Source organism: Bombus affinis, chromosome 9, assembly GCF_024516045.1.
Source record: "Bombus affinis isolate iyBomAffi1 chromosome 9, iyBomAffi1.2, whole genome shotgun sequence".
Taxonomy (NCBI): Eukaryota; Metazoa; Arthropoda; class Insecta; order Hymenoptera; family Apidae; genus Bombus; species Bombus affinis.
Genome location: NC_066352.1, coordinates 4,071,297 through 4,085,573, shown reverse-complemented (window position 1 = coordinate 4,085,573; position 14,277 = coordinate 4,071,297). Strand labels below are relative to the sequence as shown.

The window sequence follows — 14,277 nt, the reverse complement described above, 5'->3', positions numbered from 1 at the left end:
TCTTTCTCCTATTTAACTTATTTCTCTCTTACCCCTACAATGTTCCATTATCATGGCTCTGTTTTATCACTTTTTCTCTATTTACTTTCTCTGTCGCTACCGTGCTTCCGTCTTTTTCTTCGTATCTCTACTTCCTATATCCTTTTCTTTCCTTACACTCTTATATCTCTGTATCTTTTTCTTTCTTCGAAACGCTGTCTCTTTCGTTCTCAAGCCTATTTTCTCCGGGATATCCTCTACCGCTTAGATTGCACATTTTTCGAGCTACTCTCTCGCTGTGGTGCGTGAATCAACGCGCCGTTGTAGATGGTACTAACGTAATCGACGATACCAGCACGATATTACATACATGTATATTCTCCATAAATGAATCCGCGATCCTTACCAAAACACCATCGGACATCTCCGATTCATCCAACCTCAAGTCCAGCTTACATACGTCAACCGGAGACCTAGCCCCCAAACCACGAGCATCTGCACGCTGGGAAACGTAAACCTCGTACACGCAAATTTCTGGACGGTACATGCGTTCGGGATACGATATCTGCCCGGGTCAAAGCATTGTTCCGCGAAGCAAACTTTATTATACCGAATCGATCGGGAACGAACAAAGAACGACAGAGCGAGAGAGAAGCCGCGCGAACGTGCTAGAGAGGGATACACGACTGCTTCGTTTTCGGCTTCCTCACGACGCGTTACCACCCACTCCAAACTCTCGCGACTTTTTCGAAATCCCTTGAAAAGGAGCAAGTTTTTTCTTTCCTTCGGCGAAAAGTAAAAAAGAGAGACGTTTAGAATTAGAAATGTTTCTTCGTTGATTGCGAGAAAGCTCGAGAAAGTACAGTCACAAGATAAGAGAAGATAAGATTTCTTTTGACGATGATAGTAATAGAAAGTGGAATGTAAGAATTAAGAGGGATAAGTAAAATCCAATTTTCACTGACACGCGACACTTTTCCTCTCGTTGGGCCACGTTGTTCCTCGTTTGTATGCGTACGTGGACCACGCGACGAAGCGTCGAAAAAGAGAGTCTCGGTCCGTCGTCTATCGTCCAGGAAGCTACCGAAAAACTTAAGATGACCAGTTTGTTACAACAGACGACGCGAGAAAAGAGAAAGAAATGATCGGTGATATCAGAGTTTGTGATCTCCGAGTTAAATAACGAGTTCGAGTAAGAAATTTCGAGTCCGGTATTCGCGGAACCGTTCTAAGCTTGACTGTCACATCTAGGTTGCGTGTGTGAGCTCGTGTTGACGCGGCCCCTTGTGTTTTTGGTGGTTGCAGGTGGACTATCGTCACCCCTGCAGCGCGCCTCAACCGCCTCACCCCACGGGGTCGGAGGTGTGCCGCCTTCGTCCCACGTGTCCTCCCAGCAACCACCGCCACCGCCCCCAGCAGCAGTCTCCCTACCTCCGCGTTCCACTCCGACACCATCTTCGGCCACCTCAACGACATCCAGTCTCCTCTTCCCACCTCCTCTGCAAAACGTTGAGACCTTCGGCTCCTTCCTCGGCGAAGAGATCGTCGCAAACTGGAGGCGGACGTTGGAGAGGTCCATCATGAACCAACAGCAGCAGCAGCAACAACAACAGCAACAACAACAACATCAGCAGCAGCAGCAGCAGCAACAGACGACTTCGTTAAGTCAATTGTCGCAACAGCAGCAGCAACAATTACAGCAAGCTCAACCACTGATCGGTTTACACCCACCGACCACTAGCAGTAGTCTAAATCATCTTCCATCGCCAACGGATCCATCATCCAGCTCTAATACGCCAGCCAAGTCGAACACCCCGTTAGGAACCACTCCATTGAGTTGCCTTGACGCCGAGAAGGCACCGACCCCGGTGTCCGGACACGAAACACCCGCGCCACCTACCCCATCTTCTACCACCGCGTTGACATCACCGCCGAGCTTTCAACCGCCGACGTCGATGGTCGAGACAACCACCTCCTCCGCTTCCGTGAACGGTGGAAGCGTGACACCCGCCGTTTCAACGGCACCACCACCTAAGAGCCCAGCAGACCAGGAATCCTGCCACAATAACAATAACAGCCACCATCTAGCGAACAACAACATCGGAGGTCTGAGTGTGCTGGACACACTGAAGAGCCCGTTTCGGTTCGACGATAGGACGCATCCGTTTCGATTCAGCGACGAATTCGGTGCTGCTGGAATGGCTGGAAGATTGGGTGAATCGCTCATCCCAAAGGGCGACCCTATGGAGGCTAGGCTACAAGAGATGCTACGGTACAACATGGACAAGTACGCCTCGCAGAATCTAGACACGCTGCACATAGCCAGGAGGGTCAGGGAGCTGCTGTCGATACACAACATCGGTCAAAGGCTGTTTGCCAAGTATGTGCTCGGCCTCAGCCAAGGAACCGTCAGCGAGTTGCTAAGCAAACCGAAGCCTTGGGACAAGCTGACGGAAAAAGGTCGCGATAGCTACAGGAAGATGCACGGCTGGGCGTGCGACGAAAACGCTGTAATGCTGCTTAAATCTCTGATACCCAAGAAAGGTGAGTACCTGTGAACTGTACGACAGCTCTGTCTCTCCAGTTTTCCCCGTTTTTGTTGTTTTCTCTGGACACGCATATGTGTACAATATGTGCGCGTACTTCTATCAAATGGTGAAGATCAGACATCTGCCAGAAGACAGGATCGTTAGAGGTTACGTGTTTCGTGCTCCTAATTCCAGACTTTGGATAAAGATACATTATACGTGTTATACATGTGGTGTACACGCTTCTGGTAACATGGCTGATCAGATCTTCGATCAAAGAATCCCGGAAGTCGTAGAAACAGGCTACAGATGCCGGATCACCTGTCACATCAGAGGATACGAGTAATTGCTTCCGTTTGTTCTTTGATTGTTGGGAACGGTGATCATCAACAAGTTTGGCGACACAATGGATGAAAATGTATATGAATTGCTTTATGGATTATCGCGAGATAAAGATAGTTCAAAATGGCTTAACCTGTTGATGATTTCACCAGTGATCTATAAATGGCTCGTTCCAGCTTCGCCGCTGACAATTGAACGTTTGACTCCTACGAAATCTTTTCTGCCTCGCACTGCCAATAATCTGTTCTGCCGAACCACTAACCATCAAACTGTCAGTTAACTATTTTTATTTCGGCTGTCTAATACGGGTGTTAATGGTATCTCTACTTGGTCTAACTTCACCGTGGAATAAGGACACGTATAACCCTTGAACCGGAGGTCGCATCCCCCTCGATGAAAGATAGAGAAACAATTGTCGTGGTAGCACATGCGTTGGTGACGTCGTGAGCTTTCACTCCTTGTTTCAAGAAACTCTGCAGATAAAATAAATAATCAGTTACAATTTTGTCGTGTTTTCATATTCACTATCGTTCATAAGCATTTATAATAAATACTTCCACATTATTGCGAATATATGAGAATATACTTCGAATGAAACTCTTTGATATAATAATTTTGATCTTTGATTTTATATCTGGTAAATCATATTGGCCCTTTAGTTTATGATTTTTTAATAGGTATTTAAATAATCCTCAGCTATTTGTTGCTATAACACAAAATATTTAAAAATATTGAAACATTGTACGTAGTTCATATTTGATGACTCTTATTGAAAAATCGAAGCTAAAGCTAGCGTTAAAATCAAACTGCGAAACCATAAAGCTATATAAACTTTCTAATCAAATCGTGCCAAATGTCCAAATACTTGTAGTCTATGACGTATCTACGTGGATCATGACCTTTCATCGAGTTTAAGAGATAATGTTAAAAATAACGCTATCTATTTACGTGATTGTCGAATTCGATAAAGGGTACGAATATAGGCCAGATACTTTTATTCAGAAGGATTACTTAAAATAGTCAACAGGGAGGCATCTTAAGATATTTACAGGTATTCGAAGCATCTTGGCGTTATAGGGTACTGCGCAACAGGCTGTTTCGCCTCTACGGAGGACCACGTGCTGAAATTGAACTGCAATAGGCATTTCTCGACCAAATATTGCACAACTATAATAATAAAATATCAGTGTTGAGATTGATAGAATCTTTTACAACCGAACGAAAATGTTTTTCATGATATTACAATGTGAAGGTTAATATATTACGTAAAACACTTTCGAACGTCATCGTTTATCGTTATTTTATCATGGTTTACAAATTGAAGAAGGTTACGTAAGTAAAAATAATTATCTACTGATTTGAGAATTATTTCATTCATATTTACGACTTTACGCTATAATTAAAAGTTGCTTAGACCATTCGCATATTCTTTTAAAAATCTTTATCGCGGATCTTACTATGTGATTCTATGAACAAATTTAATTTCAATTACGATTAATTATCTATATTACCTATCAAAGATAAAATAAAATACTCAAACTAATGCCCACACGAATCATTCTAATTTATTGCGATTTAAAACTATTTCACTATCAAAATCAATTTCACGATCGTCATAAACTGATCACCTTATGACGCAATTAATTCCATAGAACCACTTGAAAAGATCAATTGTACGCTATTAGGCGACGGTCTTACTTAGTTCGACAAAGGTTGATGGCATAACACCTAAGGATGACAGGTGTTACGCAAAACAGTTGGAAGATGACGTTCGATTTCGTCTTTAATAGTCTTAATTCAATTATACAGCCAGTTGACGCACCATGCTTCGCTATCGATTGTTCGCTGCGTTTGGCAGCCATATTGTTTAGACTAATAGCTCTTGGGAGTAGGAAACTGGGGATGACTTCTAGGCAAGGGTGCAATACATAAAGGGCTCCAGGAGAGAAAGGAGAATGAGAGAGGGGAACGAATGGAAACAGGATCCAAGAGAGAGGATAGACGTTCTAGGTACCGCTGCATTTATCGCAAAAGGTAATTTACACTTTCGCCAGATTACCGAGGGATCGCAGAATCGCTGTGGAACGCATTCTCCCCGCGTTTCGATCCGATCCAACCTACTAATTGCTTGCTATCGAGACAAAACGATAAACTGTCTCACGTGTTTCCACAATCAGATCGAAGATTTTGAAAATGGACTAATAATTTCCAGTAATTAAGGCTATAAAGATAGCAATATCTGGATGTATTAGCGTATTTTAGCAGCAACGTATGTGTCGATGTAATATAAGCTATTGTAATAATAGAGAAACAGATCCAAGTGAATATTATTGCCCTAACATTATCGTATTCTAATGTAGGATATAATATATGTTCTATATAGATACCAGAATTAATTTTCATCATTCTCCATTTTTAAAACATTTGGTTTTATACCGTTTCAACGATTCCAAATAATTATTGCTGAATCCCATAATATAAATCTATAGGTATACTTCAAATATCTTACCCTTTGTTGGATCATTGTATAAGTTTCATCGTTTGATCGTTAAAAAGTGTCCATTCTTTTCCTCGCTCTTCTTAACCAGTTTGCTGAACTAACCTAATTTCGTTAACAAAATAAACAATTAAAAATCGTCGTGCGTTCGACGCACGTAGAGAACGGCGCATCATTAGAATCCGAAAATAAGAAAACGAAAGAACTCCTGAAACTTAAAGCATCATCGTAATTTCTCACTCAACGTCCCAAGAATATTTGTAGTTCACATTACACAAAAGTATTTTTCAACAAATTCACCGTCTCCCCAAACTTTTTCTCGAAGCTCCATCGTACGAGAATTAAAACAAAAATCCTCGCGTTTACCAAAAACAGTTTATCTTCTAAAAGTGTCAATATGGATGAAAAATTCGCCGCGCGATCCCGTATTAGGATGTTCCTTCCAGCCGCATTACACGCGTCGGAGCGATTCTTCATATTTTTCCATGAACCAGCGTCGAAAACCGCGAAACGTCCATCTGTCGGCGTGAAAACAATGCAAACATTCATTACGACGGTGGTGCACGCGCGTCGAAATCCGTGTTCCGTCATAAAACATTCGCGTTTCGCCGGTGCCCGGTGACATGAATCACTTCGGGATACATGGTCCCTTGTTTTTTATCGTTACAAGGTCACGTTCGTCGAACCACTGTTCGTCTCACTTATTAAACCATATCCTCCTCTCCCGTAACTCTGCCGGCCACCTATCATTCGGCCATGTCGATCGGTTCTCCCCTTTGCTTTTTGTAAATATTATTTAATACCGATGGCTGCGCGGAGAGGATGTACGGTTGCCATAATGGGGTATCCGCGTCCGACGCGCGAAATATCAAACGACCGCGTATAAAATATACGGTAACCACGGATAAATGCACGGCCGGACGAGGTTCCAGTAGGAGGAAAGGGAAAAAGGTCGACGCAGACGTCGTGCATCAATGGATTGTCGGTTTCCGTCGAATCGCCGACAACGATAATCATGTGCATCGCGCGGCAAAAAAGGAAAAAAAGAAATACCAGGAAAGAAAGAAAAGGGAAAGAGGATCATGCGGAAGGGTGAAGGGAAGAGGGAGGGGTGAAACGATGCGACAAAAATGGGGACTCGTAGAACGACCATGTGCTGTCTGTAAAATTACAACTACAAGCGAGTAGCTTTGTAACGTGTAACATAGGTACCTTGAATTTCCGAATTGGTATTAGTATTAATCGGAGAAAGAATGGTAGTTGATGTTTTGTTTGTTGAAACAGGAAAAATGGAATCTTCCGAAGAATCTTTTCATGAGATATTCGTTCTTTATTTGAGGTTGAATTTATGGTTGGTTTTTAAATATTCGGTCAAATGTTGTGGGACTAGTGAATAGAGAAAGTCTATCATAACAAAATTATTGAGAGGAAATTATAAAAATATTAGATGTTTCATTTTCATCGAAATAATGAAATAAAGGAGATGTGTGGTAGAAATAGGAAAAAGAATTATTGTAAATGTATTTCAAAGTGAATTTGAGCTATAGAAATCGAGAACTTAAGATACATGGACGAACGGTCTATCATCTTTTTTAATCGATTTTATAATATTTTCATAAATATTCATTCGACCAAGCATGAATATAGACATTCGTTAATAAAAGAATGATTAACAAACGTACCAGGTTTTATCGATATTATATTGTAATTACCATCGATATTATGTGATAAGTGGCATCGATATTGAACAAACGTAACGTCATCGCTGCTTCGACGGACATTTTAATCGCTAATTATTGCACCAACTTCTTGTTCACGGTTGCAACGAGCTCTTTGTGCTACGGACGGACGAGTCGTCGGCTGTTTCTCAATTCAATAAACGTACCTGCGGCATTGTTCGAAACTTCCATAATCGGTGGTGATTTATGGGCAAAAATCGATGCCTTTATTTCAGTTTGAAAAGACGATACTTAAAAGCAATAAATAAGTTCTTGATGGATTTAAATCAAAGCCTGATACAAAGAATATTTCCAACGGTTAGTTAATTCTCTTACTCGTGTTTTAATAGATAGCCGATGCGGAATATTCGTAATTAATTAATTAATTAAACGTTTGTTTTGAACGATACAAATATATTTATCTTCCATTCATAATTGTATCATTGCGAGGGCAATGAACAATTTAAGAACAGATAATGTAGGATTGAAAAGGTACGAGTAAAGAAATAATTTAAGAACAGGTCACTTCAATGTTATTCATAAAAATAATAAAGTGTATATCGATTGTCATTTTATATTTTTAACTTTATAATATAAAATATACTAGCATTATTTTACGAAAAAGAGTAGGGCATCCTGCATATTAATAAAGTTCCATTAATTGTAGTTATTTCGAAGCTTACCAAACATTAAGTAATTTAGACAATTTGAGTGAAAAATATTATATCAAGATTGGATGCTTCACAAATCATTTAGAAATATAATTTCTTAATTTCGTAGACCGTTAAATAACAATTTTACAAGTAGGAGCCGCCATCTGGGAGCAAATATTTTCAGTTATAAATAAATATTTACTGAACTGTATCGCAAAAATCTCGTGAACTTTACTAATGCTGTGACAAATATACCTGGATCTTGGCCCACTATTCAGCGAAGCGCGTTCGGACATCATTTATTATTGCTCATGAGCGGTGCAATACAATTGATCTAAGCTGGTCCAAGAGCAACGCACCACGCGACTACCGTAATGAAGATAGTTGGTACTAGTCCAACGCTGTTTATCGAAAGATTTTCTTTCTTTCAGATACAGCTCGCGCTAATCTCCCGTCAACTTCTCGGCTGATATATTAGATCGTCTCATAAGACTTGTTAAATCAAACTCTTGACACGAATTTAGTAGAAATTCTTTGGTAAAGATTTTTTTCTGAGATCTCGAGAACCACTTTTTCTATGTTCGTTATATATATCTATATATATCTTTTTAGTTACTTCAGTTGCTTCAAAATGAGTGTTGCATTATGTTTCTATTCTACATCACAAATATACAAAAATATATAAGCACAACGAATAAAGCTACGAATGATTGTTCTGTAGATGTAAATCTACAAAAATTATAGAGTAAATATCAAGAGAAGAGAAATATTTACAAACAATTAATCTATAAACATCGAACTTGAAAAATTATAAAAATTTATAAAATATTACGTGAAGATTAAACTCTAAAAATCGTCTATGTACGAGGATTATTAACTGCTCTACCGTTTTATCTTTTGATTAAAAATAAAGAAGAGTCGATTAAAAGGTCGATTAATGAAATTTTTCCAATACGTTTCGATCACGACATTTATCATTTTTACGGAAAAACAATGAAATTACCGGTGTACCGTTTATCTGTTTTATTTCACTCTTTGCTTTGATGTCGATTCATTATTCAGCCGGTTTTAATACTGACAACGTTCGTTGCCCGAACTATCTGAAATCACTAGAATTCTTTTTAATTCAGTTACCCTTTAGAGCGTGATCCGTTTATCGAAATGCGGATATGCATCACCACGGTCATAGGACTCTAATTGTACGATTATAATTGTAAAGTTGTTCTACTGCACGGCTTGAAATATGCTTGTTATTTCCTCTTCGCCGCGAGACCGCGTAAATAAATGAGATGTAAAACACAGGAAACCAGTGCACCATTGAAGTTTTGATTTTTAAGTTGGCCGATCGGATTCGCAGGAAGAAGGAACAAATATTTCTAAAATAAGATTCAATGTTAATAAAATCCTATTTGCTATACTGAAAATAATATTCTAACAATATATCTATTCTTCTATATCCGTTATATGAAATGTTTCTTCGAAATTTCATATTGGTTAATCGATACTAATTAAATTTTGCCCCGCCAACGATTATAATCTACGCCATCAGAGAAAATATAAAATCTTCTACTCTATTCTTGTATTCTAGGTAATCAAAATATCCGTGTGGTTTTCTTACATAAGCTTAATTTTGGAAAAAATACCGTGAAAAATGTTGGAAATATAAATGACGACTTAAAATACATCTTACCTTATTTAGACTATTTAATCTACTATTAATTTTACATGCGCCAATTTAATTTCTTCTTCAAACTCTTAAGAACAAGATACAACGATATTTTTAGATTCAGAAAATTGTAAATCCTAACTAAATCAAATACTTGAAAAGCGCGAGTAAAGAGAATTATCAAGTTCGAAACAAACCAAGAAATAAGTTCCATCATTTATAAAAAGAAAAAATATTAGGAGAAAAGAGATAGGTACCTTCTTCTTCTGAAAAATTTTCAGAGAAAGATACTCCATTCTTGGAAATTGTTTTCTATATAAGGTCTGAAACTGAAACAAGTATTAATTAAAACGCTCGATCGTAACGTTCATTGACCCAATCCGGTAGAGATAATGTTATCAGAGTGCGCGATTGCGATTTCGAAATCCGATTGCGTAGGAGTTGACTACGAATAAAAGAGCTGAAAGATTCGAGAGAATCGTGATTCGTCAATGATTCAAATTCCTTAACATAAACAGAACCATGATTTTTGCCTGAAATATATCGGTATCGAGAATCGTTCACGCTTCACTCGTGTGCGCTTTCTAATCAGTTTTCAAAGTCGGTTTGAATTTCACTCGTACAGTAACAACTATACGACGATCGTCTTTTTTTCTCTCTTTACTTATTTACTTTTTTCTAATAGCACGCTTTAATTCCTTAATTGCGTGAAAGCATCGGAACGTTACAAGATCGGCTCGATCGCTGCCAGTCTCTACGGTATTGCGTACGATTTATCGCTGGAAACCGGGTTTTTCTCTAATTACTGCGCCGAGATAATGTTTCTTCGAACTAGTTACGAAAATTCAACTAAATCTTCGCTGTTTAAGTTAATATTCTGACAATGAGTTTCATCGAACAGACAATTTCTTAGATCAAAGTCAATGACCAGAAAAAGCCTAGGAACACTGAAAATTATAATTGATTGGAATGGTTTGAGTTTGAAATATAAATTACCTTTGCTGTTGTTGCTAGTTACCTTATAGCGGCTAACGATAAAATTTCCACTGATTAATTGACCATGATTAATTGATTTCATTATTTTATGTTTGAAGAAATCATTAGTTCCAGAGTCCAAACATTCTACTAAATCATTATACCGACTATCAAACTTAATCATTCCGCAACTCAAACATTCTACTGTTTCTATATTTAACAAACAAGCCATTGGAAAGTTTTCTTGTTTTATTGGAAAATCTTCTTATGTTTCTAGAAAATTCTGCTGCATTTTTTAAAGTTTAAACTCGTACCAAAAGAACATATAAATATACTATTTATTTACATGTTCATTAATCGACATAAACATATTCATAATGAAAAGATCTGCATTATGAAACGCAGCAAGACGATCCATTTAAACGGTCTGGTAGTTCCAATCGAAGACAGAATTTTGTGGTAGCAATTGAAGATATAAGAAAATTTACTATATAATATTGACTCGACAAATTGGAACACCAGAGAAACATATCACTAGATCATGAATTACATACCAAGTATCATAGAAAGTACTATACTTTGGATATTTTATATATTTTCTCACATTACCCGCGCTCTATGCAATTTTGCATTTTCAAATTTCTTACGAGTGCATACAAATCCGCAGCCTGGACATTACATATCCACGAACATAATATATTAGGAGCAGACACCGAGTTATATTGGACGATGATTTTCCGCGAGCAAGGCCGACCATTCCGAATTTCGTTCTCGACAACGCGTTCTCGAGGTTGTTACGGAGCTCGATTCGAAGAAGGAACCCCCGTCGGTGCCTCGCAGTCGCGTATTTCACCGTCAATTAAACGCGCTATATGCAGCCACGCACATCTTGCGCGTGTACGCGAGAAAGAGCCACGTAGAACCGGCGCAACGCGAAAGAGTTACGTTCATTAGCGAGGCTACTCTGGTTCATATAGCGATTTTATCAGATTTTCTGTCCCGGTTGTATCCTTCCACCTCCTGACGCCTCGCTCATACAACCGCATTGCCCTTATGGTCGTTCGAGTCCACGGAAATTGCATGGTCTTAAAGTGCATCTTGAAAAACAACCCGACCGTTCCTTACCAGTTGTGGAAATTTCTTTTTAACTCTTTTAACCGTGATTTTTAAACCGTGAAAAGCTCTTTTTTCATTTACTCGAAGGAATTTATGGTATAGGCTAGATTGTCAAAATAAAACCACAGATTCAACAAGTTATGATTCTTGTTTCAGGAAATATGATTTTTCAATTACATCACATCGAAACAAAATAATAAACATAGACGATATTAAGGTAGAAAACACTAATACAGGAAACATTTGAGATATATCGTTTTCGAGATATTATCGATATTATATGAATTCTCATTTCGTACAAGTAAATTATATTCGTGATCAAATCTTTGCTATTTTACTTGGATGCGATACAATTAAGAAATCGTGGTTTTCCAAACAAGGATTCTTTTTCGAACCTGCGTTAAATATTCTTCCATTCCTCTTCTCCAATACTGTGTATTTGCAATGTCTTAGATCTCCTTCCTGAATAACTAGTGAATTTCTTTAATGAAATAATTATTACTGTAATTGTAACACGTGTAATTAATTTCCAATTTTTTACACCAAAATAACAGTAATAACCATACTATATACGGTCCAAAGAATTCTATTTCCTCTATCATTCTTAACGTTTTCCGAATTTAATCTAATCATCTGAACAAAGGAGTCTAAATTTTTGATCTTAAAGAAGAGAAAATCGCAATCATTGAAGAACCTTAACCCGAGTTCCCATCGATATCCAACCTATTCTATTCTCCTCTCTCAACCAAGACACCATTGTTCGCAGTCCAAAAATACAAGGACTAGCAGACGCCAGTTCTCGAGAACCTATTTTTCATCGTTTCTGATTCCTATCGACCTCATAGACACGTGTACTTTCCACGGGTCAGCCAACAATCGCGGCTGGCGTAAGAATTCTCGTTGTCGAGAACATAAATCGGGAACACACGTTCCACGTAACAATCGTTTCGTTTCTTAAGGTACGTCATATTCGTTGAAAGGTTCTCACGAAATTGTACCGAAATTTTGTAATCAGCCATTGTCAACGTTCACCGCCATTTATTAGCTTTAAAACAAATTTCATGGCTTGTCTACTGTTTATGGCAACCGTAATTATCACGAAATATTTTCCGTGGAATGTAGGATAAAAGGTAAAGCGTAATATGGATTTCTTATCCGGTTTGGCCATTGTCCTTACGAGAGCCCGATTGTTCTTTCTTTCGACGATTCTTACGAGCCTTTGATGCCTTGGCGCGATCTGAACGAACGAACCGTGACGTTTCATCATCCGGGAGAAACGATGGTGGCAAGACTGCGTGCGCAACGGAAACAACGAGCTCGCGACACCTAGATTATTCTTTGTCTAATTGGCTCAGGCTGGCTCTACTTCGACGTTCAGCGCGTTATGAGAAGAAAAGAAAGTTAACACCGAAGACATTGTGAATTAGAAAATAGGGCTGTAGAAAATCTCTTCCTCCAATTTTCACGGAATTGTATTTATGTAATTACTATAATTACAAATTTCTGATAGACACGTGAATGTTGTTTAAGCAGTGAAAAATGGAAAAGTTGGCTTCCAAATATCTTTTTCCTAGGAAAAACAAAGACGTTTCTTTGATCCACTTTGATGTAAAGCAATTGTGAAAGCAGATCAAAGCGTGAAGAATTTCTTAAATGCTATTAGCGTCTTTTTTTTTAAATAAATTTCAGTATTCTCATATGATTTCTTCTTGCTGTAAATTTCTTCATTGTTAAGGTAAAAAGGGTGTCATTACGTGGTTCTATAAATTTATGTTTTCTAGCTCTTTCAATAAAGAAAAACTTATTGTCTTTCGTCTGAATTAACATTAATATTTTTGAACCGTATGCACCCAGTATCAACAAAAAGTTTCATAGATTTAAAGTATGTTGTAAATTCATATCGTAGATGTAGCTTTAGAACAGGAGCAAACACGTCGATGAAAATTAAACTATGAGATATTTATCGCGTTAACGATAATCATGATATTTACGTATTTACATATATGTAAAATAGAAATTTTTCTTTAATACGTTTTAACGCGCAGTTTGATAAAATATTGACGCACGTTCCAATATAGATGTTATGAATATAGATGTGATGTAAGGAACAAGATATTAATGCAGGAACTTTGTGGTAATTGGACACGATAAATCTTTATACGTAATATGTTACGAAGTATCGTTGTTCTCACCGCAATACGTTAATCACCATTCCGTTCGATAACGATAATGTCAATTTCATCAGTGTAAACCGCAAAAAGTCCGCTTACAGGAAAAGGAGTAGCGCATAATAACGACCTGGATTCTTTTTATCTCGGCGAAGTTTTTCTGCTGGCAACAAAGTTGAAAACACGTTTTTCACCGATCTGTTCATCGTTACAACGATATATCCGAGACGCAAGCGTATCTCGTTCTTCTGCGACGCGAAACGCGAACTGCAACCAAAGATTTGATGGAAAATTCACTTGCATATATATGTTACTCTGATTGGAATTTTCAGTTTCTATTACTAAACGTTGGAAATGATGTAAATTGTTATCAGAAACCCCTTGCGATATATGTAATTGAATCGAAATTATTAATGAAACGTTACGAAATTTGCAGATACCAAAATGCATAGAATGGACATAATATACACAAAGATGTAAAATATCCGGAACATATTGTTCTTCGTAACGTAATATTTGATAGGCAAAACAAAATTTAACCTATTGTTCCTATTGTTCCAATTGTGTCCGTGGAAATACGAATTTGCAGAAAAATCCCCAGTCTACCGTTAAATCACCTGGCATAACAGTAACAA

General features: G+C 38.0%; 1 protein-coding gene across 6 annotated transcripts in view; it reads left to right on the top strand.

The window, feature by feature from the left end:
• The window catches only part of LOC126920433 (homeobox protein cut), a 168,468-nt gene that overhangs the window by 140,768 nt on the left and 13,423 nt on the right, over positions 1-14,277 (top strand). For all 6 annotated transcript variants that reach the window (XM_050730786.1, XM_050730784.1, XM_050730781.1 and 3 more), the window contains one exon: positions 1,285-2,523. In XM_050730786.1, coding sequence (XP_050586743.1) covers positions 1,285-2,523 — 1,239 coding nt within the window. The remainder of the gene's footprint in view (positions 1-1,284; positions 2,524-14,277) is intronic.